At 37.1% G+C, this 27,024-nt stretch overlaps 2 protein-coding genes and 1 non-coding gene across 3 annotated transcripts in view; 2 read left to right on the top strand and 1 right to left on the bottom strand.

Annotated features, from left to right (window-relative positions):
- Nucleotides 1-9,889, top strand: part of pcnt (pericentrin) — a 46,670-nt gene extending 36,781 nt beyond the window's left edge. Inside the window, exons 41-53 of the mRNA XM_051112119.1 lie at nt 142-312; nt 416-611; nt 697-919; nt 1,003-1,153; nt 2,684-3,382; nt 4,641-4,811; nt 6,228-6,386; nt 6,634-6,798; nt 7,145-7,371; nt 7,525-7,619; nt 7,735-7,882; nt 7,983-8,113; nt 9,530-9,889. Of these exons, the coding sequence (XP_050968076.1) occupies nt 142-312; nt 416-611; nt 697-919; nt 1,003-1,153; nt 2,684-3,382; nt 4,641-4,811; nt 6,228-6,386; nt 6,634-6,798; nt 7,145-7,371; nt 7,525-7,619; nt 7,735-7,882; nt 7,983-8,113; nt 9,530-9,573 (2,580 nt within the window). The 3' untranslated portion in view covers nt 9,574-9,889. The remainder of the gene's footprint in view (nt 1-141; nt 313-415; nt 612-696; nt 920-1,002; nt 1,154-2,683; nt 3,383-4,640; nt 4,812-6,227; nt 6,387-6,633; nt 6,799-7,144; nt 7,372-7,524; nt 7,620-7,734; nt 7,883-7,982; nt 8,114-9,529) is intronic.
- Nucleotides 9,890-11,816: 1,927 nt separating this feature from the next.
- trnak-uuu (transfer RNA lysine (anticodon UUU)) lies at nt 11,817-11,889 on the top strand. The gene has a single exon. It is a non-coding gene; the product is annotated as a tRNA-Lys (tRNA).
- Nucleotides 11,890-13,648: 1,759 nt separating this feature from the next.
- On the bottom strand, nt 13,649-24,032 carry atg9a (ATG9 autophagy related 9 homolog A (S. cerevisiae)). Its single transcript, XM_051112954.1, has 16 exons — nt 23,891-24,032; nt 23,533-23,594; nt 22,939-23,092; nt 22,290-22,332; nt 22,087-22,152; nt 21,465-21,614; nt 21,230-21,371; nt 20,330-21,078; nt 20,052-20,205; nt 19,053-19,232; nt 18,690-18,929; nt 17,330-17,565; nt 16,030-16,147; nt 15,294-15,492; nt 15,074-15,210; nt 13,649-14,994 (listed from the first exon to the last, which is right to left on the bottom strand). Exons 3-16 carry the CDS (start codon nt 23,039-23,041, stop codon nt 14,986-14,988), a joined length of 2,526 nt encoding a protein of 841 aa, XP_050968911.1. The 5' UTR covers nt 23,042-23,092; nt 23,533-23,594; nt 23,891-24,032; the 3' UTR covers nt 13,649-14,985.
- Nucleotides 24,033-27,024: the final 2,992 nt, after the last annotated feature.

Here is a 27,024-nt window from a genome sequence, read left to right as displayed (position 1 = left end):
CCCCTTATAGGGTTAAAATAACTTGGAAATAAATCAACAGATCCAGAGTTGGTGTAGGCTAAAGTTGTGTACATTAGCATGTGTGCAATCCAACAGTCCACTTGCATTTTAATGTTTGTGTTTGTGTGTATGCACATGAAGACTGACAGTGGGGACGTGGACTGGAGGCGTGAGCTGCTGCAGGCGGTCCGCAGTGTATTTGACAGTGAAAGGGAATGGCTTCACTCTCAGCTTCAGGCTTTTGTGGCAACCACTACTCAGATGGACCTCACCCCTTTGTTGGATCAGTTAAAGAAACTGTTTCAGAAGCAGGTGCTGAGCTGCTCATCGTGTGATTGGTGTTTTTGATACTGATTTTGCCATATTAAATGAATTCAAGTGCTTTTATTTATTAACTATTTTGATTGTCTTTCAGGAGGAGCAGCAGTGGAGATCTCTAGAGCAGCTGTTCAATGCAGACCGTCACAGTCTATTGGCTGAGGTGCGCAGCCTGCATGCGCAGCTGCATGCAAGCACCCTGCAGAGCCAGGAACAACTGCGGCAGCTGCAGGATTCCCTGCACAGCGCAAAAGAACGGGGCATGGAAACGCAACATCAGCTGCATAGAGATGGTATGTTTTTCACAATTAATTTGCAAGTATTGGGAAACCAACAAAACAATCCTAAAGGCAGATTTTAACTTTGTGCACTGTTTAGTTGAAGAGCTGGAGTTGCAGCTACAACAGGAACAGACAGTGTCACATGATCTGCGCACCTCTCTGGAAGCCGAGAAATGTAGTGGATTGGAGCAGCAGAGGATGTTGGAGGCAGAGCTAAAGGCTGTGTCGGTGCTGAAGGCGGAGCTTGAGGAGGCCAGGCTGCAGCTTCAGTCTACATACAGAAATCAAGATGAATTGAAGAGTCAAATTCACAAGCTCAGGTACAGCAAACGTGCATGCATTTTGAATTTGAAATGTCGCTTTAGTAGTATGCTGTATCTTCTGAAAATTGTTTGTATTTCAGGCTAAAGCTGGAAAATGTTGAGGCTGAACATCAGGCCTGTCCACAGGCTTTGGAGAAAGAGCAGGTTAGAGTACAAGAACTGCAGGAGGACCTTCAGGAGCAGCAACTCATCAACCAACAGACAGCCGACCAAAACCTCCAAACACAGGAGGTAAACCACATTTTTGCTGTATTAACCTTCTATTAGTGGGGAATTGGATTCATCTGAGTGTCCCAGGTCTCTAAATGAGTTAATCAAGACGATTTGTTCCGTTATTATTTAGTGGCTATTTTTCATGATCATTGAGTCATTGAATGATTTGCTCAGTTGTTGTCTGTGACCAAAACATGTCTAATGCTGCAGTCTCTCTAGAATTTGAGCACACAGATATCTATAGGTACTAGTGTTGTCACGATACCAAAATTTTGACTTCAATATAATGCCTGACAAAAATATCTCTATGCTACTACTGAACCAATACTATGACAAAAACATAGAACAACAGGTAAAGTAATTCAGTAATAGCTTTATCCAAATTTCATAATGTAGTCATTTTTATTTGGTCTTTGCAAGTAACAAACTAAAGGACATAAATGGGGCCCAAATTCGGTGGTTAATTAACTAATTAATGAAAATCTTGAAACTTAGTTTAAGAGCAAATTCTTAAGTTTTTTTAATTAAGGCCCCATGAAGTACATTTTATTCTTTCGATCAAATTCTGTGGATCTGTTTTCCATTTAGTTTTTTGTATTCCATTTTAATAATTTCATTAAATTTTAATAATCATAAGCATGTCTAATTAATTTATAAAGATTACTTAGATTTTATTAGGAATTAATTTTTTTAATTTATTTATGTATTTCCAGAAATAATTTCTTGTAAATAAATTCTGGTAAATTTTTCCTTTAATATTGTTTTAATAATATTTGTATTTTTAGTAGTAGTACTATCATTACATGAAGTAATATTTTTGTCAAGTTAAACCAAACTTTTATTTTGACAGGTTACTGCCTTTACGTTTCTGTTTGTATATGATATGACAATGTTTTTTTCTCAAAAGTAACAAAATGCTCATGAACTGACTCTAACAGCAGTTCTAAAGATTATGTATTCATGTACTTGTATATTGAGGCATTAGAGGCTGAAAATACAGCAAGTGTCACACGCACTTGAGCATGTTTGTAGTAAACCAAACTGTACGTCTGTGCCATTCATTCATACAGTGACACACAAAATGTGCACAATTCATATTTAAATTCCGTGTCATACAGTAAATTCAGTTTTTTTGGGGGCCTAAATAAACAGTGTTAATATGGCTCTTATCGAAATGCATTCTCAAAGTACTGGTACTAGTAAAATGTGGAATCGTACCAGGATATTGCGAAACCTTTTTTTTTTGTTTTTTTGTTTTTTTTTTTTTTTTTTTTTTTTTTTTTTCTTTCCCCCTCTCTAAGTACCGGTAAATTGTGTGACACTAATAGATACTGTTCTGAGTGGCAAGTTGTGTTCCATATCCAAAACATACGTTCAATTAAGAGGGCATGCACTTCATTACTAATTAATTTAATTTAGTTATGTGGTGATATTGAAGATTCTGAAACTTTTTTTTTAATTTGTAACAATTTGATGTAATGACAAGCCTAAGTATGATCTGAATTCATGATCTGATCTGTATTTATTTAATTTTTTTTTTTTAAACAGTCTTTGCACCAGGCTTTGAATGAGCAAGCATCACATGTCAGTCAGCTCAACTCCGCACTAGACCAGGAGCGCGTCACATCCAGTAACCTGCGCTCTGAGCTCCAGATTGAGCAATCTCGTTGCGAGGCCCTGTTGGCCCAGGAGCGTGAACGCACTGAACTTGCACTTTCCCGCCTGGAGGAGGAACGCTCTCGATCGACAGAGCTCTCGGAGTCACTTTCTCGCCAAGCCCAGGAGCACACGCGCCGTTTAGAGGAGGAAGCCCGCAGACAGGAAACGGCCAGTGCCCACGACAGAAAGTTTATTCAGGACCTACGGGTGCAACTGGAGCAGGAGAGGCGTCAGGGAGAGGACCTGGCGGCCATGTTGGAACGTCTGCAAGGGCAGGTGCTGGAAGGGAAGCGCAGGCAAGCAGAGGTGGCAGAGCAGGAGGCGCATAAGGAGCAGGAGGAGGTGAGGAGGCTCCGTGCTGCTCTGGAGGGCCTGCAGACTGAGAAAACAGAAGTTGGACGCACTCTAGAAGCGGAGCGAGAAAGAGCTGCTCAGTTACAAACTGAGTTGGATGTGATGAGGGAAAAGATGAGAGTGGTGAAAGAGAGGGAGAGAGTGAGGGAGGAGCAGATGGAGAGGCAAAGGAGACAGGAGAAACAGGAGCAGGTGGAAAAGGAGCGACGACAGGAACGCACCACTGAGAAACTGGTGAGGGAAAAAATGTATTCTCTCAAAAGGATAGTTCACCTAATAGTGAAAACCTAAATTAAACAATTAGTTCACTTCCAGTATAAAAATTTCCTGATAATTTACTCACCCCCATGTCTTCCAAGCTATTCAAGTCTGTCTTTCTTCAGTTGAAAAGAAATTAAGGTTTTTGAGGGAAAACATTTCAGGTTTTTTCTCCATATGGTGGACTTCAGTGGAAGCCAATAGGTTGAAGGTACAAATTGCAGTTTTAGTGCAGCTTCAAAGGGCTCAACACGATCCCAGGCAAGGAATAAGGATCTTATCTAGCAAAAAGATCGGTCATTTTCTTAAAAAAAAAAAAAAAAGTGCATACGTGACTTCACGCATTATGTAATCATGTTGGAAAGGTTCTTCATCGCAGTTCTTTATCTGTGTACTCTGGTTAAAAAAGGTTTGGTAGGGTGAAAAAAAATTTCTAATCCAACTTCAGAATTGTTTTTTAAAGGCCGTTTAACTTTATTTGCATGTTTGGACCTTCATTTAGACCTTCAACCCATTGGCTCGCATTGAAAAATACTGGACTGAAGAAAGACAGACATAAACATCTTTGACATGGGGTTGAGTAAATTATCAGCTAAGTTTTATTCTGGAAGTGAACTAATACTTTTAATCAGTTCATTGTAAAGCAATCGTATCTCTTTAAGACTTGGATTAAACAGTTTGATTCATATGGATTTTTTTTTTTTTTTTTTTTTTTTTTTTTTTTTTTCACAATGCCTTTTGTAGTTTTTCTTTACCTGGACTTTCAGTGGAGACAGAAACCACTAAAGTTTCATTTAAAATCCCTATTTGGTGTTTTAAAGAGTAACAAAATGATTTTTGGTATGGCTGTACAATAAATCGCATGTTTCCATCACGTGCATTCAGATGGAGCAGCATTTAATACACAGAGCTGTAGTTCGCTGACAAGCTACACAATATCACGTTCATAATTGCAGATGAAACGCATTCGATTATGAATGCGGTATTACGTAGCTTGTCAGTGAACTACGGCTCGGTGTATGAAATGCCGCTCCATCTGAATGCACATGATGGAGATCTACTGCTAATTACAGAACTGGCTTTACTGACGAGATGCGCATGACAATCACATGCGATTTTTATCATGCAGCCCTAATTTTTGGGTGAACTAACCCATTAAATTGAAATGTACATGAGCATCATGGTTTGCTGTCAGTGTTTTAGAGCACTGAAATTATTTGCTAAATTCTCTTAGTTGGAGTTGGAAGTGTTGCGTCAGAAGGATCAGCAGCGGTTGAGGCAGCTGCAGCAGACGCTGGCTGATCTGGAGCACAAAGAGAAACGGCTCACATCGGAGCGCCTGCAGAGAGAGACACACTCCGATTGCCTGGCTTTCGGCCAGAATGGACTTACAAACATCTCTCAGGTAACGTTCTCCGGCCCTAAGTTTTGTATGGGTGTGAAGTACTCGAAATGGATGCCTGACATGTACTCTTAAATTATGAACCCAAACCTAATCCAAAAGTGTGCTTAGCTGTTTTTGTTTTGCAAGCAGATATATATACCTAGAATTACTGATTCTCACAAGCTTTCACTCAGATAAGTGTTTGTACTAGGGCTGCCCCCCAGTAGTCGACTAACCGTTAGTCAACGAGAAGAGCCTTGGTTGACCAAAATTTTATTAGTCGCAGAAAAAAAAAATTCACAGGAAGTGGAGAAGTCACTCAGTCCGTGACGGACAGATCATTAACGGCTGGTCTATGTGGTAATATAGTACATTGGGCAGGACATCCAAATGCTCACCCATCATTCATTGGTGAGCTACGTTTATTTTTGTGCACTCACAATAAAAAAATGTTGAGCTTTTGTAAAATTAAAGCAAACATGATGCGCTTTTTGCCGTCTCTGTCTCTGTGAGCTTGAACAAAAAAACTTCAAAACTCCATGTATACTTGCCTAACAGACATGAAAAATGTATCTACAGAGAGAGAAATGTCTACTTTTAAATGAACCAATTCAAATCTAAAACAAATATTCTCCCTTTATGTAATACGTATGAAACGTGCATACAGGCACATCCACCACTGCTGGAGACGAAGAATCAAGTGTCACCAACTTAAATCTCTTAAGCCAAAAATAAAGCACTAGGTTATCAATAAATTATTAAAATGTTAATATAGTTATCTTGTTGTTTTTCCCTGACACATTCATAATTATTATATCTGCCGGTATGCTGTGGCAAGCTTTTTTTGTGTGCTTGAGCGCTTATTAGGCTTTGTAGGCAAAAGTCTCATTATTATGATTTATATGGTTTATTAATACACGTGTGACCAATAGTCGACTAATGCTTAAAATGAACAAACACTAGTCAACCAGAAAATCTTTAACTGAGGGCAGCCATTATTATATGACATTTTAAAATGAATGAAAAATAGTTAAATCAAAAATTAAAAATTGTCAATTTACTCATCCTCATGCCCTTCCAAAACTTGACTTCTGTGGAACACAAAAGATATTTTGAAGTATGTTGGTAACCAAATAGTTTCAGTTTGCAACTTCAGTTGTATTTATTTACTTTTTTAATCCATTATAATGGATGTTAATGGGAGCCAAAACTGTTCACACCAACACAAATTATGGAACAAATTCAATCTGATTTTGAGAATTCTGGAAGTAAGAATTCTCTCTCTGGCAGTAGTAACACAAAGACAAAGCAAGGATCTGAACGCTTTTGACTAAATTGCGCAACCCTATAGACAAGCACAGAAATCACAATTTTTGCCCCCTAAATTATATTTGATCCTGTAACGTAATGTAATGTATTTGATCTTGTGCTCCATAGGATTCTACCTCATCCACTAACTCTGTAATGGAACGTTTGCTGAAGGAGAACACAGAGTTCTCTGAGTGTCTCGCTGCTCTGAGTGAGGAGAAGATCTCCCTCAAACACACTGTATCCTGTTTGGAGAGAGAACTGCAAAGCCTGAAACACCAGGAGCAGGTAATACTGTTAAAATTAGTTTCTGATATTTAACCTCCTTTTTTTTTTTTTTTTTTTTTTTTTTCCCCATCAATCAAGACACAATGCCACCACTGAACCCATTTACTGAAAATGTTTGCATGATGTGTGAAGGTTGAAAGCGGCAGATAAATGCAGTTCTTTATCCATTTCAGTGTTCAGTCCATATATGGTTTGGTTCTAGATGTGGTGCTCCATATAGATTTGGTTGTGTCTCTCTGTCTGTCAGGTGAAATCTCCTGCAGTTACGGAGCAGTGCACATTATCAGAGAAGCTGGCCTGGCAAAAGGAAAAAGCAACTCTTCAGGCTGCGCTGCGTAAAACAGAGGCAGAACTGTCAAAAGTCACAGCAAGCAATGAAAACAGACCCACCAATGACTTGTCCAACAACAGGGTTAGTTGGATTAAAGTTTCTTTTACCTTGTAAAGTTCTTTTAAAGTTTCCATTCTTTTAATTGTTTAATGTACAGTGTTTGGTTTTTGACCAAAAATGCGTACTTCAAGTACCCTTTTGAGATTTTAGCATCTTAATAAAAAAAAAAATCAAAATTATTATTTTTTTTTATCAATTCAAGACCCTTGGCAGCTCCCATACAAACCCAGTTTAGAAAACCCTGGTTTAGTAAAGGAAGTCTTGAATAAGAGCATCACATTCCCCTTTAAAATTAGGGTGTAAAAGGACATTTTAAACATTTTTTGCGCATGTATTAACTGCTTGCTTTATGAACCTGTTACTGTAGGTCCAGCGGCTCTATGAGAGATACCTGCGAGCAGAGAGTTACAGGAAGTCGCTGGTGTATCAGAAGCGTTATCTGCTGTTACTGCTGGGAGGCTTTCAAGAATGCGAACAGGCTACTCTTGCGCTAATCGCTCGTATGGGTGCGCAGCCAACATTGAGCCAATCGCAGGTCTCCAGACCTCTAAACCGCTTCAGAACGTCTGTCAGAGTAGTCATTGCTATCTCAAGGTAAGAAAAATGGCTACATAGATGCCCCACTATGTGTCTGGCAAGGTAGGAAAATGCTTGCTTGTAACTGTTTAAAGTTTAGAAATGTGGTTAAATTTGAGACATTGAGTTTCTTACTCTTATTTCTTTTTTTTTTATTTATTATTATTTAAGACTGAAGTTCCTCACTAGGAAATGGCAAAGAGCTACAAGGAAAATCTCAGTAGGCAGTGCCACAATTAACGGACATGGAACAGGACCAAGCGCAGGTAAGGGTGTAAATTACATGAACCACTTGTTTCAGCTTGCAGACTTAATTTGGTAGTTCTGCAGGTGATTTAAAACAACAGTAATTTTATGTGCCCATCTTCCATTCTCTTGTAGTTACTGCTTTGAGGACTGAAGTGCTGAGGCCACAGCAGACTGGAGTTGCGTTTAACTCTCCACCCACCCGTGATCCTGCCTTCACTCAAAGGGGTGTGGTCTCATCTCTGGTGCCGCCAATCAAATCACCCTTCCGACTGAATCAAAGGTGAAATACTTATTACTACACAAACAGCTTTATGTAGTGTTACTCTAGGTTGTTTTTCCAAATGTCCGATTTATTAAGCTCTTTTCTTTCTTACACAAAGAACATACACAAGTCCAGTGCTGGGACCAGCTGAACGCTCGTTCAGCTCTTCCCAAGATCAAGAACGTTCCCTTACAGAGTATATCCAACATTTGGAGACTGTCCAGCAGCGCCTGGGAGCCGGTCGTCCAGGTAGGATGAGACCAGTGGAAAATGACCTAAAATTAATGTCATCTTTTTAAATAAGAAATACTCCAATCTTGCAGTTGAAGTCGAAAGTTTACATACACCTTGCAGAATCTGCAAAATGTTAATTATTTTACCAAAATAAGAGAGATCAAACAAAATGCATGTTGTTGTTTTATTTTATTTTTTTTAGTACTGACCTGAATAAGATATTTCACATAAAAGACATTTACATATAGCCCACAAGAGAAAATAGTAGTTGAATTTTTATAAAAATTACCATGTTCAAAAATTTACAGGTGCTTGATTTATAATACTGTTGATACCTGAATTTTTTTTTTTTTTTTTTTTTTTTTTTTTTTTTTTGTTAGTGATAGTTCATGAGTTCTTAGTTTGTCCAGAATAGTTAAACTGCCTGCTGTTCTTCAGAAAAATCAGGTCTTCAGATTAAGATCCGTGTTGTCCATGAGGACAACTGAGGGATTCATATGCAACTATTACAGAAGGTTCAAACACTCACTGATTCTCCAGAAGGAAAAACGATGCATTAAGAGCTGGGGGTGAAAACTTTTGAACAGAATGAAGATGTGTACTTTTCTTATTTTGTCTACTTTCTCTTATTTTTTTTCTACTTTTTCTTTGTTTATTTTCTCTTGTGGACTATATGCAAGTGTCTTTTAAATAATCTTTTATTCAGGTCAGTACTAAAAAAAAAAAATACGCATTTTGTAAGATCCCTCTTATTTTGGTAAAATTAACATTTTGCAGGTTCTGCAAGGTGTATGTAAACTTATGACTTCAACTGTATCTGCTTTAAGAATTGACAGTAGCTTTGTTTAACAGCAACTAAAGCACATCACCAATCAATCACTCTCGAATGGTGTTCTTGCATTCAGATTGTAGTGGAATTTACATCAAAACTATTTAGACCTTGTTTCTGTAACTGATTACACAAGATGGTTATTAACACCCTATTAACACTGAAGGTGAAAGGATCCAAAACCTTAAATAAATGGCCCTTTGTGACCTCTGACCTTACCATTTTACAGTCCCCAGAGCGGACAGGAGGCATAGCCTCCCCGATACGATGAGCTATCAGCAGGAGTGGTTTCTAGAAAATAGAACCTGGCTGTATTTGAGTTGTTTGGCACCAGGGTCCGTGTGGTCTTTAGGTGAGTGATGGTCTGGCCTCACTTCCATGTTACACAGTCACAGAGGAATTCAGAGAGTTCACCTTCTTGTGTGATCAGTCACATTCTAGTTGGTCTTGTTTCACACAGGTGTGCATGCCTGTTTGTCTGCATGAATACTCCTCCCAGTAGTGCACTCCTGTGTAGGGCGGTTGGCAGGTTAGGCAAATGCAGGACTGATATTTCTAATCATATTGTATTGTTTTGTTTTGTTTTCTGTTTTTTACCGCAGGTTCTCCATCAGTGCTTCCATATGCCAGAAAGTCTGACCGATGAATGAAAGAAGAAATCTGATCACTTGTGCCAGTCTGTGTTCAAATTAGTTTTTTTATATGCATAAATTATTTTTAATTGTTCTTTCTTTTGTTATGCTTTATCATTTTTAGCTGAAACATTGTCACCAATAATGTTACTTTTTGCAACCAGTGCTAGATGTTTTCACTTTTTTTTTTTTTTTTTTTTTTTTTTTTTTGTATACAATTTTTGAATGGTCTGTAAATGTTCACAGTTTATATTTTTTTTTTACATGTTGTCCACAACCATTTATTAATACATTTGCACTTTGAATTTGTGATATTTTTTTTTTTTTTTTTTTTTTTTTTTTTTTTAATGGATGTCACTGTTTAAATGCACATGGTTGAACATGTTTTGTAAAATGTTTTATATTCTTTTTATTGACAGTATTTCTATGAAAATCAATAAATATTTTAGTCTAAATTGAGTAGTTTGTGGTCTGTCATTTCAGTTTGAAAAAAAGGGAGGAAAAAAAGGATGTTCAAGGCTGCACAGGTTTACTGAGCTTAAAGTGATAGTTCACTTAAAGAAAATTCTAGACTGTGGACATTTAGACTGTTTCTGGTGCTGACTGACTTCCATTTTATTTTTTTATTATTTAATTATTTTTTCCGTTGTATGTGTTGGCACAAATGACACTTGTCTTTTTTGCTTTCCTTTTAGATTCTCAAGATCACATTTCTTAGTATTTGAGACTAAAAAGGTTTTTAAAAATGGAAAATATAGTTGCTCATAGAAGATCTTCTGAATACTACTTTAATATATTTAATAAGTCAGTTTGCATAGAGTAATATTTGTGCTTTTTTTTTTTTTTTTTAAACATTTTCTAAAGTAGCTTTTGCTTATTGAATTCATTGCTTGACAATAAATAATTCTACCTTTTTGACAAGGCAGAAAAGGAAATGAAACAAAATCTTGATTTAAAAATATCTGATGAATGAGTAGTAAATGTTTGAAAGGCCTGAAAGAACCTTAAGTAACATAACAGTCAGTGTTCGGGGTAACGTGAGTTGTGTATTATTACTTTTCCAAGTAAAGTAGCGCATTACTTTTTAATTTACAAGAAATTATGAGTTACTTTTTTCAAACGGCAGTTGCTCTTCCCCCCCCATTTATTGGTTAAAAGCTCTCCTGTCCCCTTGTCGAGAGAAATCAGGAGTAAGATGTTAGTTCTAGAATAAATGTGAACATGCATTAATTCATTTCACTCACAAAAAAACAATTCAGTATTCCTCAAAACGAATAAAAACAGTGAAATTCAACAATTAGAACATATGTTAAATAATACAAATATCCTTTATGCATTTAATCCCATTTTATTAACCGACGTCTTTGCTGCCGACCTTCGATGATCCAATTCAACCATTCTAATAAGCAAAAATTACTCAAGATAATGTAATTGCTAAAGAGTTGACTTTTTTTTTTTTTTGTTTTTTTCCTTCTGCGTGCTACTGTACAGATGTTAATTTACTTTTTCCCCTGATGTTTTTGGTGTGCAAAGGCTTTTACATTTGCCCAAAATAGAACTTTTTATATTAAAACCAAACAAGCCCAGCCCAGATTTAAAAAGTAACGCATTACTTTCCATAAAAGTAACTAAGTAACGTAATTGGTTACTTTTTTAGGGAGTAACTCAATATTGTAATGCATTATTTTTAAAAGTAACTTTCCCCAACACTGATAACAGTAGTCTATTAACTTAAATGCTACACGATGCCTGTTAGTGGAGGATGTTAGCGTTATGATGGATAAATCAGGAAATAACCCAAGTGTTAAAATACTGTTTTATTTTTAAAAGAACAAATGGTGGTCAAAACTTACATTAGTATGAAACGTAAATGAGGCGACATCTGCGCATGCGTTGACATTGTTATGTTGCAAATAGATGCAGTTCGTTTGTGAACGAATATGTGAAAAGGGACTGCAAAGTTTTAGGTCGATAAAAGTTATAAGCAACGTTTAGAGTATATTAAACATCTTTCAGATTCTATATCAGATCAGATTAATTGAAATAAAACCAGCGTGCTCTGCCAACGTGTTTACTGCTGTAGTTCAGCTCAGGTTTCCGCGTTTAATGTTGTTCATACCTCCCCTTTTATAAGCCCACATAAAATATTATAGTATGGTATAGCTATATATATATAAATCGCTTTTTATCTTTTATTGGATGTGCATTGTTGCCATTAATGCTAGTGAAGAGAGGGACTGACGAAAGTTTGCCTCGGGCCCGGATAGCTCAGTCGGTAGAGCATCAGACTTTTAATCTGAGGGTCCAGGGTTCAAGTCCCTGTTCGGGCGATACATTTTTCAACGAGAAAAATGCATGCAAGTGCAGCATGTGTGGTTCAATGAAATGTAGTCCTTTGATTTATATTTTTAATATAAAAAAATATAAATTTTTAATTTACAAAGCATTAAAACATAACGAGTAATCCAGTTGGCTTTGCATATCCACCTTTTTTCCTGACAGCGTGTCATATTAAAGTACCTTTTAACGTACAAATCATATTAACGTATTTGTAGAGCCGATAATATAGAGTTAACCCGGTGTTCGAATTGTGTCAAAGCTGTTGGGGGGTCCCCCTAACCAGACCCAGACCCCCCTTCTAAATAAATAAAAAAATAAATAAATAAATAAATAAATAAAACCTTATATATATGGGATTCATATTTTTGTCTTGTCCTTGTTAACACTGAGAAAACCTAACTCTAAGATAAAAGCTTATTTTACGATGATCAGTGAATTATGTGTACCAAACAATCACTATCAGCTGAAATAAAATAAATATCAAGCTGGGGGGTGTGCGATATTTACAAAAAATGACATCTCAGTATTTTCCAGTGCGCTGCAGGACTGCCGTGGACAGCTGACTACAAAGTTTTTGATATTCTTCATATTCTGTGTGGTGGTCAGTTCACAGCAAAGACAGAAATTAATATTTTATGTGCATTTTATGTGCTTTTTTTTTACCTTTATAAAGCCATTCTTTTTTTCTAAGAGTGTGCATTATCTTTTGCGTCAAATTATTATATTTAATCGATAAAGTCAATTTGAATAATAAGACATTTTAGACTAAACAAATCATTATCAACAAAATTCAACTTTTCAATGCAGAGGAAACAGACTCTGAATTGGAATTTAGATGCATTTACTCACTGTTTAATGCAGGACAGGAATGCATTTAACCTGCGGTTACAAATGCATAAATAATGTTTTAATATTTAAATACTAAAACGTCGAATGCTGATATTTGAGATTATTTAAAAAAATTAAAAAGGTACTTTAAATGTGAAATTAAAACCGCCAGTAGGTGGCAGCAAGTCACTGTTAATAAGCAAGTCTTTGCGATTGAACCGAATCATTTAAACGGTTGATTCATTCAGCAACGAAACAGCATGTTATTCGAAGAGGGAAAACAGTGCTGTGGCTGTTTGGAACCAATGTACTGGCAAAATCGAGCAAAAATAGACAATACACCCTGGTGAAAAAAACAGCATATGCTGGTAGCTATGTTTTGATGCTGGGATGCTGGTTTATGCTGGTCCTTTGCTGGTCCATGCTGGTCATGTTGCTGGTCAAGGACCAGCTTAAACCAGTATCAAAACACAGGGCGGTGTCTAAAATGTAAGTCTCTTAATGTTAACTTCTAGTCTATTGAACCGTTGTATAAAATCAATATCACATTTGTGATTTTTTGCGAAAAAATGTCACTCTTCGTGTGATATTGATTAACTTTATGATATATAAATATACATTTTCTGCTCCCATATCTTGAATTTTGGGAACAAAATTTTGGGAGTTCCTCAGGCTTATTGCACTTACTGTGGCAGCCAACAACAGCATATCTTAACCCTGCGCACATTTTTATATTATATGGAGAAAGTTGAATTAATTCAGTCGATCTTTTTTACCTAGTTTTAACATGGATTTCTATGGAGACCGGAACAGGAGAGAACCCAAACGGATGTTAAATCCATCGTGGCGGCACTCGTCGGTTACTCAGGAAAATGGTGGATAAAACCATCTCTCTTTTAGAAAATCAAATTGCACACAAACTATTAAATACATTTTATTGGTGAATTTAACCTGTACAAAATGTAAATATACAACACAGTCTAGAAAACTGAAAACAAAAGACAATGGAAAATGCACAGCTGCAGTTGATAAGATTAGTTAAGGTCACAGAAGCATTTTATACAGGCCAATTATTACAAACACATACCGGAATAAAGGTCAAGGGTCATGCACAATTTGCACCTTGAACGCTCTCTAAGCACAATGTATGTGAGCAGTGTGAAAGATATGAGAAATGCTGTCAGTTTATGTGAAACAAAATATACACATTTTGCCATTTTATGCAGTGAATAGGATCTAAAATCTTTGCTGTCACACACAAACTACACAAAGGTTTGTTTACTTCCCTTTTAGCAGTTATGGGTTTGAGGGTGGAAGGTGCAGCAGTCTGCAATCACCCGATAAGCATCATGCACTTTCTGGGCAACTTCAGTGGCAAACAACAAGACGGTCCTGAGATATCTAAAATATATAATGCTATACACAACCCCCTCATTCTCAAAAATCATGTTTTATTCACCTGAGCCACGGTAAATAAACAGAAAAACAATAACAGAAAAATCCTTGGGTTTTATCCTGTACAACTTGCTTTAAAATTGCATGTTAGTAAAAACAAATTTAATTTGCCCACTGCCTCGGAGTCGTCCTTTGGATCTGAAAAAAAGATAAAGTGCATTCTCGTTTGATATTGTGCAAATAATAAAAATTAAGAAAAAGCATGCATCATTTTTACAGTGCCAGGCTTAAATGATCTTCAGTGGTTTTTCCCCCCTCACAGAAATCTGGGATTGACAATAAAAGTAAATTTGCAAAGCTTAAAGTTCGTAATGGCACATTGCATATTATAAATATTTCATCCTCCTATCAAAATGATTCAAAGCAGCTTAAAAAATTCTAATCACAGGTTTCCTACATCAACACCAACCTTTACTTTTTGACAAGAACGGAAATGTCAAGGTCAACCGAACGCAATCCTATTTGACAGTTTACTCAAAGGACTTGTAAACGCTTTGTCATCTGCTTGTATTCTTATTCACAATGAAAAAAATATTTTACAGGACCAGTTTTGCAACTTCTCTCAAGTGGATCAATATGTAAGAACTAATTGAGTATTGTGATAATGTTGTTCATTGTATCAGTCCCTCAGAAGCTCCAACCATTACAGTGCATCTGAAAATTTAATACGATGCCACTCTGTGACATACAGTAATTCAACTCGGACTTGCATTTTGTCCAAGAGCAAATAAATATGACTGTTTTGATCAGTGTCCAAAAGTAAAAGGATGCTGTGAGTCTCTCTTGAGTACTTCATCAACCAGTTAAGTCACCTACAAAAGAAAGAAAGAAAGAAATATTAGGAATCCAGCACATCAAAGTTGATTCATATTTACTGCTTGCATGTTGTACCTTATGGATGTGTGGTGGTAGCTCGTCCTCAGATCCTTCCTCGGGCACTGTGTCGTGATGTCTGCCCATTTGGTTCTCCTCAGACCAGCCGCCCATAGGCATACGAGCCGTTCTCTGAGCTCGAAAGCTTCCAGGATCTGCAGGAAATGTAGTTTGTCACCCATGTAAAGACTATGTGGTGGCACTTTTCTTAAACATTGCAAACAGTAGTTTGTAGTACCTGAGGTTCCGCCATAACGCCGTTGGCTGCCGCTCTGGTGTGCTGCCCCCTCATGATGTGAGGTGGTTGGGAAAGTGCTGGACCGGGGGAAGTTACGGGCAGCTTCAATGTCCTCGTTGACACTCTCACTGCTCTCGTCACTCTCCTGTCTGTGCCAGGTGTGTCGAGACACCTCACCTCGTGACTGCTGTTTGTGCATCTACATGTACATTGGATATAGTTACTAATTTTCAGGTGCAGGCTAGAGACACAACACATTATTGGTTAAAAGACTGCCAAGATGCCCAGCATTTGTGGGAACTATCCACCTTTTCTTCCCATAAGAGTAGGTGCAGCCATTTGTAAATGTTATGGGTGTGGCTTCCAGTCTCATCCACGTCCAGCTATTTTTAGCTGTACAAAACAGCTTGTTTTGCTGCTTGATATTGCAAATTGGTGCCTTACCATATTATTTCAATGTATTATCTTAATTATGGGCAAAATGGTTTGTAGCGCAAACAGTTTTACCATTTGCGGCATTCTCATTATTTCGCTATAACAGCTAATAAACCAAAAGTCTCACCTATAAGCTTACTTCCACACTGAGGAAAAAGGTGGATAGGTAGTGACATTCTTGCCATGTGTTGATCATGGCAGTCTCGGACAGTCTTGGATCAGTGCCATACATGTACATTCATTGATTCCATAATTTCCTAATACATTTCTGGTTATATCGGCCGTTCATGTGTTGCTTTACCTCATGCATGTACAGAGCATGAATGCTCATCTCTGTGGAGGCGTATTCTGATAGGACCATACTGGTCAGCTGGCCTTCCCAGGCACTGCTGCCAGAGCTGATGGTACGGGCATCAGTGCTGGATGAGTTCAGAAAGAGAAAAAATAACAAATTAATGATATGAAATAGTTTTACAGCTAGTAATCAGTCTAGTTGTAAAGATGCAAAGACATACATTACAGTTCAATAGTTTGTTGGTATGATTTTTATTTTATTTTTTTAAGAATTCTCAGAGAGGCTGTATTTATTTGATATAAAGTAAAAATAGTAATATTGTTAATTTTCTATTTTTTGTTTATTTATTTTTTTACAATTTATTTTATTTTGTTTTGTTTTATTTTTTAAGCATTTTTACTCATTTTCAATGTCACATGATCCTTCAGAAATCATTCCAATATGCTGATTTGCTGCTCAAGAAATATTTCATAATACTATCAATGTTAAAAACAGCTTTTCAGGGTTCCTTGACAGCATTTCTGTATAATAGTAATCTTTTGTAACAAATGCATTTACTGTGATTTTGATTGATTTAATGCACCCTTAATAAATTCTTTCAAGAAAACATTTCTAACCCCAGACTTTTGAACATTAGTGTAAGTTCTGTTAAAATTACTATTTTAAAGGTGCAGTATGTAATATTGACAGCTTGCGTTTGAATGGGCACCGCAGTCCAAATTCAAAATATTGTTTCTCCCGCCTCAGACGTGACGCTCACACTGGTTGTCAGGTTGCGGACACACAGTGGGAACGAGTGCAGCTGACAACGGAAGGCAACGAGCCTTATACTGCAAGTTTACGAGTTAATTTATCTGCGTTTTAATATCCCTCTGGTCATAGAGCTTTTTAGATTGAAGCAGAGGCCTTTTAGATTGGGTAGAATTTGCAATAACTTTGTCAGTTTGTTTGCTGCCTTTAATGGCTTCAATACTCTGTGTTTTCCACCAGCTGGCAACCCGGGGTGTCAAAATACATGGAGCACAACACAACAGACATTCCGATACGGAATGCTTATTTTCAAAGTAGAATGACCATAGTGTGGTTTTTTTGGAGAAACAAGTATGTGAACTTAGCATGTTTCCTAAATATCTGTGAATATATTTTATGCTTTGGTACAGTCAAAAAATTACATACAGCACCTTTAAGAAATCATGGGATTCTAACAAGTTGTATTCATTTGACATTCTTCTTAATAAGAAATCTTTAAAGAAATGTGAATGTTACAGGTGTCATATAATATGTTAAACTTTTATTCAGTCGTTACCCTGAGCCTGTCATTGCTCGTCCAGCTACCACAGCTGGGTGGTCAGGTCGTGGCAGTCTGGCAGATGGGTAGCTGCCCCGCAGGTGTAGACTCGTGCTGACAGGAGAAAGGGATCGGAGGGCGGATGCCCCCTCACTTACTCCAATAGACACAGGATTGATGGAGCCCTCTCGACCCAGATGCAGTGAAGCCAGGGAAGGGGGTCCCATCAGGAGATTTGCAATAAGACTGCGAGGCTGAAATGAAACAACACCCAAAATCAGACCTTTTTTTAAAAAGAACTTGGCTCTCTTTGTAATAATATTGTATCTAACTGGTTCACTTTTCATGAAAATCTGAATTTTCCTGTTTAAGTGCTATAATCGGGTCCCCAGTGCATCTACCAACCCAGAAGACGTTTAAAAAAAAAAAAAAAAAAAAGAATAACCCAGTAACTTCATTTTGGTAAGCCTTTAGCTGCAAGCATGTGAAAAAAATGAGCATATCAGATACCGCTCCCATGACGTTGTAAGGGGATCTTAATTATAATATTACCGCTCCTTAATCTGCATGTTTCCACCCACTGCACCGTCATTTTGTTTTCAAAAGCGACAACTGTGTACTGGTTCTAACGCAAAGGCAAAAGTTCGAGCAAAGTATGCTAACTGTTCTGTTGTTGGCTGCACAGACGAGCACAGAACACTATTTAGAGTCCCAGCCTCAGAGGAGACAAGAGCAGTGGATTTATTGATTTATTTACTGTATATTACGCTGCTGCCACACAGATCTAATATAAACAAGTGATTTCTTTCCCAGCTTACCTTCACAGACATAACTGACTGTTTTTGTTACTCCAGTGTGTTTTTAACATAAACTTGAGTGTATTTGACAGTTTAACCGCAATAAGACATGAAAGAGAACTTTGTTTAGTACTCGCATGCCGTGTGACAGCCACTTTCTGTGTGCGTGCTTCGAATGTGTGCATTTAGAAAACCCTATATCAGAAGTTTAAACTAATATGGTTTAAAATGCATGGTTTAAAGAACTGTAAATGCACAGCCCTATTCTGGAAAAGGGGGCGGTGAGCAGCAGCTCATTTGCATATAAAGGGACATGCATAAAAACAGCATGTTTCTGCTTCCACACATAATGGCCATTTTCATAATGATATAATAAATGATCTGTGGGGTATTTTGAGCTGAAACTTTACAGACACATTCTAGGGAAACCCTCTTGTTTAATATCTTTTAGGATCCAGTCTAATACTTTGATATATTATTTATTTTTACTATTCCAATTATCATAATTATAATATATACTATATTGTTTTATATGTAACAATCTGAATGGATGGATGTTGGCAGCTCAGTCATTCGGATACCTCTGAATCAGACTGCAGGGAATGGGTTGAGGTAAATGCAGGATTCTCTGCTATGATTCCCTGCTGTCCTCCAGCGGCCTCACGGTGCACCTTCTCTTTCAGAAGGCTGATGAAATGCGTGCTCTCCCGAGGGGGCTGCCAGTGTGGATTTGTGATAGCAAAGTGCATGAGTGACAGTTCAGTCTTCCCATCTTCTGCCTGCTGATAGATGGAGGCCTCTGTTTTCCCAGCAGACATCCACTATAGTGAAACAAAAAAGGGCATTATAGTCAACAGTAAAGAGACAAAAAGGTAGATACATCTACAAAAGAACACAATAATGAAAATAATTTTTAAGGAGAAAAAAAAGGTTTGTGCCCTTACCGCAGGATGACCATGTTGACGGACATCCATCTGTGCAAAAGAACAAGTATCACCCACACCAACCACATCCACAGTAAAGTTTCGGAAGAAATCTATGATCTCTAGAGATTTACGCCGCAAGCAAAAAATAAGAATGAAGGGAGTGATGACAGGACTCAAAAGCTCCTCAAGAATAAACACCTACAGAAATAGAGATAAAAAAGAGATGGCATGAAATACAGTTCTTGCACATTTGAATAAAAATGTCATAAAACAAGCTTTTGGTGCAATGACAGACTTCTCTCTGGTGATGTATGCCAGACAAATATTTAGTCTACTTAAACTCAGCCTCTTTGCAAGCTGATGAATTGATCGACAATCAATTATGCACAGAACGAAATCCCTGCCCTACATTTTTTTCCCTTTTTAATTTGTATGTACATCACAATACAGATGAAAAGATAAAGATAGTTTAGTTTATGAACATGTTATCATTTAGCTTTCATTAACAATGTGACCCAGGACCACAAAATCAGTCATAAGGATCAAGTTTTTTAAATTAAGATTTATACATTTATACTTAATAAATAAGCTTTCTATTGATATATAGTTTGTTAGGATATGACAATATTTAGCCAAGATACAACTATTTAAAAATCTGGCATCTGAGTGTGAAAAAAAAAAATTGAAATACTGAGAAAATCGCCTTTAAATTTGTCCAAATGAAGTTCTTAGCGATGCATATTGCTAATCAAAAATTCTGTTTTGATATATATACAGAAGGAAATGTACAAAATATCTTCATGGAACATAATCTTTACTTAATATCCTAATGATTTTGGCATAAAAGAAAAATTTATAACTTTGTCCCATACAATGTTTTTTGGCTATTGCGACAAACATTCCCGTGCTACTTAAGACCGGTTTTGTGGTCCAGGGTCACATATTAAGATTTAATATTAATAATAAATTTGTGTTAGGTACACACAGAAGTATTTTTTAAACTGCTACATTACTTACAGCCTTGTATTGAAAGAGCTGTGCAAACTCGTCTCTGGTCTCATAGCGGTGGGCATTACCCTGCCAATGATCAGGCATGTAATGGATGTGTGCCAAGATCACTTTAAGCAGCTGCTCTGGGCAGAACACCATATGCTTGTCTGGGATAAAAGACCTAGGGCAAATGAGGATGAAAGAATGAGCACAAAACAGTTCAAATTCAAATCTCACCAGTAAATAAAATGGACAACAAATATCCAAAGACTCAGTTCTAGTGATATGTTTCATCATGGTCACACCTGCAGATTGTGATGCAGACCCCAAGTAATGTAATACTGCTGAGCACGTGTTCGACAGCCAATACATCTTCATCATAAATGGTCAAAGCAATCAAAACTGCTAGTATGGAGCCTGCAAAGAATGCCACGTTCTTGGCCACCACCGTCAGTAATGGTGACATGAAGCAGTTCATGTACTTTGAGGAGGCTTTGTAGCCCTTGCTGAGGCGTGACATCAGCTCATGGTCTAGTTCATTGAAGTGACGGAGGTAAAAACGACCATACAAGGACCAACATCGAGCACCAAGACTTCCTGGCTCACGTTTGATCACCTCAGTGTAGCTGAAGAAGGCGTAGAGAATCTGCCAAATCAGGATAACTGGACACAAGAGAAGGTTGGCAATTCCAATCCACAAGATCCTTGAGCTTAGGCGATCTGCAAGCTCCAAGCGGTTCCCTCCACGTTTGTACTCCGGCTTCAGACTCCACTCGTTTTCAAAAAGAGATCCAGGGCCCCAAAAGAAAATCAACTCAAAGTTATACTTGAGGCCACGAGTGTAAAAAACAGTGTCGCCCAGCAGGGGCAAGCGAAAGCGCACAGGTAGGAGTGACTTGTTGACCATTGCGACCATGTAGTTTTTAAAACGAAGTATGCGGTGGTAGATGTCAAGCTCTGTCAGTTCTTTTTTGTGGATGCAAATCTGGTGCTCCTTTTGTATCTCAATAATCCTTGCCTGCACCTCCTGCCAGGTGAAATAAGGAAGGTCCGCCTGCAAAAGAGAAAGAGGTTATTTCATTGTTATTTAGTCTGAGTGGCTTACTGGCATCAAGAACAAATTAACAATTAAGAAAAATAGAGTACGCTTTCCTCCACTGCTGACTCAAATGCTTGTGCTATAATGAGTTAGCAGAAAAGCTTACCATGGGCATTTTTAGGGCGTTGATGTAAAATGATCTGATCTCCCAGTAGCAACAGATGTTGTAGATAAACTTGACGAGACGGTGGAGCCAAAAGACCCCTGATATGATAAGGATGAAGATGACGAAAACATTGTCACGGATCCTAAAACACATTAACAAAAAACAGTTTGTGCTGTGATGGATCATAGTAAGAGGCAATGACATTAATGCCACATTATTTATATATGAAATATACCTAGCACTGCACACATCCACAGGAAGAAATGCATCAGGGAGTGTAACCTTTGAAGAATCAGTGTGATTAACAAACTTGTTGGCAAAGAGGATGTCATAGTCCACACAGTTAGCCAGAAACACTGTGAATGCCACCACAAACACCAGTTGCCTGGAAAAATAATGGGACAGTACATGACAGTTCAGTAGGTTAAAGGAATTTAATTGCTGATCCATTGTTTACAGACATTTAAATGGATGTTTACACATTTAAAGGGATAGTTCACCCAAAAAATTAAAATTCTGTCATTAAATACTCGCTCCCTTGTTGTTCCAAACCCGTAAAACATTTGTTCTTCTTCAGAATACAAATTAAGTTATTTTTTTAAGAAATCTAAGAGCTTTCTGACCCTGCATACCAGCAATGCAACTATTTAAGACCCAGAACGGTAGTAAGGGTATCGATTAAAAAGGTTCATGGGATGTGTGGTTCATACTTTTTGTGCACAAAGAAAACAAAAATAACGAGTTTATTTAACAATTCCTGCTCTTCCCAGTCAGTCTTCGATATGTGTTCACATCGGTATCATTTTTTGGTGAACTATCCCTTTAATGAGGGATATAGTAACTAAACTGATACTTACACAAGTTCAAATATTTCTCCCAGCAGCATACATGTAAATCCATTCTTCTGGTGTAGATTATAGACTTATTGAATGTTAAGGAAAATATAAAGACTTATATTGACTCCAATCACCAAATTGATGTAAATCTACTTGATCTAACATGTAAGAAAAATCAATTTAACTCATAATCAAGCAATTCATTTCAGTGCACAAAGGATATTCTCTGAAAGAAAAGGTCCAGATTTTCAATGTGGTGCCATGGAGCTGCAATAAATAACATTCATTAATTTAAAAATGCACAGCTACTTTAACTGTACAAAGCATATTATATTATATCCATCGCTTATTTGTGACTCTGGACCACAAAACCAGTCAGAAGGGACATTTTTGTCATCTGAAAAGCTGAATAAATAAGATTTTCATTGATGTATGGTTTGTTAGGATACGATAATATTTGGTTGAGATACAACTATTTGAAAATGTGGAATCTGAGGGTGCAAAAAAAAAAATTATTGAGAAATTCGCCTTTAAAGCTGTCCAAATTAAGTTTTTAGTAATGCATATTACTAATCAAAAATTACACTTTGATATATTTGCGGTAGGAATTTACAAAATATCTTAATGGAACACGATCTTGATATCCTAATGATTTTTGGCATAAAAGAAAAATCTATATTTTTGACCCTTACAATGTATTGTTGGCTATTGCTACGAATATACCCGTGCTACTTGTGACTGGTTTTGTGGTCCAGGGACACATTTAAACTAAAGGTGCCAAAAGAATAAAAGCTTATGGCTCTGAAATACAAAAGGCACACAAACTATACTGCATTGTTGCTTTACTTAAATTGGATCTGTTGTAAATCTTACATTTGGACCCCTCTGGAACATGCACCAGCAGGTTCTCTTCTCCGGGAGGGGAGTCACTGTAGGACGCCTCCAGGCGCTGATACTCTGTATCAAAGTGGGCCATCCCGCTGTCAGCCCCTCAATCTCCTGTCACACACTATATTCCTTCTGCTGCCTTTAGATTCAGATTAAACACTTATTTCATTATTTGGAAACCACCGGGTTTGACACAAAACAAGATGGAATAAATGTGGTCTAAAATGTGTTAAAAACATGACAAATTGTATTTAAAAAATACCCAGCCCACAAAAACATGTCAGGACACTCCACTAGCGACCCCATTGCGCAACAACATCGGGCCCACGCTCATAAGAAACGTGCACATGACTCACGTCATAAGAAACCGATAAAATACCATACTTATCCGAAACAATATAGTTAAACCACTTGTTTTGTTGCAATTACGTTAGCAGTTTTAAAACAAGTGCTGGACCAGTTTGGCTGCCTTGGTCAAATGCCAATCTTAAGAAACAAACAATGCAAGAAATGCTACCTTGAAGGAATGTGTCTGCATTTAAACATAAAACGGTTTATTAAAAGATGACTAATTCTTACCTTGTACCTCCCGCCATGTCTTTTATGAAACCAAAAGGACTACGGGACCAATTCTGCTCTTCCTAGATGAAACAGCAAAAACATAAAACACAGCCAAGTCCGTTCTTGAAAAAGCCCAAAAAACACAGAGTACAGCCGCACTGGTTTCCTTTTTAAATCTAATATATTATCAGTACATGACGTTTAATACTTATAATAACTAATGTTTGTTATTATCGCTAGCAGGAGGCACCCAGTTATTTATGTCAACAGAAGCCTGAGGAAAATATGAAACGCGCGTCACATTGAGAAACGCCTACCTATACAGCAACAAACAGGGTGTTCGCTATCTATAACAAGGATTTGAATTAAATCTTACCTCATTCGAATATATATAGCAGCGATTTATGATTCACGTTGCTATAAATGCCAAGCTCTCTTTTGTTTTCCCTTCTCAAGCATTTTTGGTTTCGATTCTTGACGTACGGTATGGAGGCCGCGTCCACTGTGTGACACATTTGCTGTCCAATCAGAAGCCAGTTTGGAGTGCGAACGAACCAATGGCATCAGGAGGCGGGGCTTCTTTTAGTAAATACAGTACACAGCAGACAGTTTTCAATTCAGAAGCATTCAGATGCCTAATTCCCCAGAATACATGAAAAGCTGTAAATGTACCTAAACTGCACTGTGGGGTTAATAGTAAACAATGATTATATCATAGTTGGTTGTATGTTACAGGACAGCAGATTAAAGCCCCTTACAGAATGTTTGAGGGAATGTAAACAACAGAGATGACAAGATTTCAAGAAGACAAAACACTTGATTCATTGCAATAGATTTTCTAGTGCAAAAAAAGTTTTGTTAATCGTTACACCCTATAGAGACACAAAGTGCAATCTATACTGATAATATGCTATTCACTCAGTATCTAGACAGCAGTTTGACATCACAAATTTTGCTCAACATATAGTTTCATTTCTATGTTTAAAATGAAAAGAAATATAATTTAAAAATTGATTTTATATTTTTTGCCAATCAGAAAATGTCATTTGTAATCACTAATTGGTATTTTCAATCAAAAACATACATTTCAAATTAATTCAGACAATCCTAAAATTTTGCAATGGGGTATGCCTAATGCAACAACCACTTAGTTCACTTTCAATGAAAGACACATTGAATGGTCAATGGGCAACAGCTCGCACTATACAATGGCTCCCCCTTGTGAATTGGTGTTGCATCAACAATGAATTGACTGATCAAACTAGTTTCACTTAATTTTGGAGAGAAAAGACCATATTTAAATCACAGTACTTTTAAGCTTATTTGCATAATAACTGCAGAATAAGTGCATGCTGAATAATTGTTAAAATCTCAAATATGTTTAAATGATGTGCAGCACAAAAGAAAACAGCAATAGTGTCTAAAGCCAAATTTACACTGCAAATGGGTGTTTAATGTTGCTCAGAGGTGGCATAAATGCATTTCCACAGCAATTACAACTGTGTGATTTGATATTAGGGACTGAGGTGGATCTGAGCAGGCGTATATTAGACTTTTATGTGGCATTGCGCCCTTTATACTGAAGTTTAAGCAGGTACAAAGCAGCCTTAACTCGGCATTGTAAAGACACCTTAATTTAGTCAGTACATGCTATGTTCATTTTTAAAGATGGAGTAACAAGAGGGAGTGTGTATGCCTTACTTTATTAGCTCATTGCTCTGAACGTAAGTATTATAAGGGGTAAATATAAATATGTTTTGCACTCTCTGTAATAATTTCATGATGTATGCAAAAGGACTGAATATAATAAACAATATTATTCCCCTTCAGTACAGCATAAGTACACACCATTCACACCATAGCCCATATCTCTCCCTCTCACACATAACCTTTCAGGTTAATTTGTTTACATATTTAACATAATTAAATGTGTCTGCCATATGGCCACATACTCTGAATGGAGATGGATGTACAGGCATGCAACATGCAGTGATGAAAATGTGTCAGGTTACCACTGTTGACGCACAACCCAACACAACAATCTTTTATACACATAGATGTGATTACATTTTTTCCTCAAAATACTATGATAAGGCACAAACCAAAAAATAAAAGTACCACTGCAGCCCTTAGAGCTATTGATTGTTTCAGAGGAAGGCTAGTTTTGACCAGTCATTTAACTAAATCCAGCCTTCATAATCCTAATCATTATTTGGAGCATACTTGCTGAATCTGGAGGAAGTGGATTTGAGGACAATCAGGTTGATCTTTTCAAAGATACTACTTAGTATATAGATTAGTATATACTCAGGATAAAGACACACTAAGGGAAATATGCTTTTTAAAAGCATACAAAAATGTGTTCTGATTAAAAATCGGGCATTTTAACCCAAAAGCCGCCAAGGATGCTATATAAGGACATAGTGGATTAGTACAATAATAAAAAATTGTCAGTATATGCATTATACAGATACTTTTGTTAGTTTTGTTAGGATTTTGCAAAAGTTTTTGTTACTTTTGCAAAATCCGTTTTAACGTAACATTTTAAGGTGCTGTAGGTTATATTTAAAAAATGGTTTGCAAAAAGTTAGCATACTCCCTGAAATCATTGGCATAGCTCTTCAGACTCCAGAGATATCACACCAATCCCTGCTACACTGTCTGTAAACAGGTAAAATGTCATGAGTGTTCAGGGTGGGGAGCAGGATACCTCATCTGAGAGTTGTCCCCCCTAAAAATATCATTACAAGCGACTGTGTATTTTAAATAAAATAATGGAAATATACTTAAAATAATTGTGTAAGTAGTAAAACAATATAAATGCAAAAAAAGCGTTTTAAGTTAAGAAATGTTCTGACTCCCCCTCCCGTGCCTCACAGTGGTTTGGTCCACTGCCTGCTTTCCCCCTTTACCAACACAGGCACCGAGTCCGGTTGGAGAGAGCTCTGTGTTGTGTGTGTGTAAGTAATTTAGGCAGTCAAGGCTATTTTGTTCACTTTAAACATAGCGTGAGGTGATTCTTTCTCTTTAATACAGATGATGCTGGATCATTAATAAATTACTCATGACAAAAAGGGTAAAAAATAAGGTTATTAAGCTTAAGTTTAACACCATAGCCAGGGTTGCCAAATCTCACGCATTTGGCGTGAGACACACGCTTTCAGGCTCTGTCTCACGCTCTCACTCTGCCCATGTAAATCTCACGCCAAATTGGCAACCCTGCTTGCCATTTTAAACAAAGTTTCAGCTTTCAAATGTTGTTTTATGCATTGATTTTTACATCGATGACGTTTACAGTGTAATTTTATTCTAGAGAGTGATGGAGAGGCAACCCATACAAAAAAAACAATATGGTTTTAATAAAACCAAAAAAACATAGTTACTATAGTTAAACCATGGTAACCACAAATTAACCATGGTCTTTCTACACTAACCATAATTTAACCATGATATTTGTAGAAAAACTATGGTTATACAAATGGTAATCAATGCGCCAAAAACATGGTTACT

Source organism: Labeo rohita, chromosome 6 (genome assembly GCF_022985175.1).
Source record: "Labeo rohita strain BAU-BD-2019 chromosome 6, IGBB_LRoh.1.0, whole genome shotgun sequence".
NCBI lineage: Eukaryota > Metazoa > Chordata > Actinopteri > Cypriniformes > Cyprinidae > Labeo > Labeo rohita.
This window is presented reverse-complemented; position numbering and strand designations above follow the sequence as displayed.

What these genes read in the sequence shown, in the direction of transcription:
- atg9a (XM_051112954.1), bottom strand. Translation starts at nt 23,041, where the DNA reads ATGGCCCACTTTGATACAGAGTATCAGCGCCTGGAGGCGTCCTACAGT. An exon ending in CTGGACCTTTTCTTTCAGAG is followed by an intron (nt 22,153 to 22,289) that starts AATATCCTTTGT and finishes TAACATTCAATA; the next exon opens with AGTCTATAATCTACACCAGA. An exon ending in GGAGAAATATTTGAACTTGT is followed by an intron (nt 21,615 to 22,086) that starts GTAAGTATCAGT and finishes TTATTTTTCCAG; the next exon opens with GCAACTGGTGTTTGTGGTGG.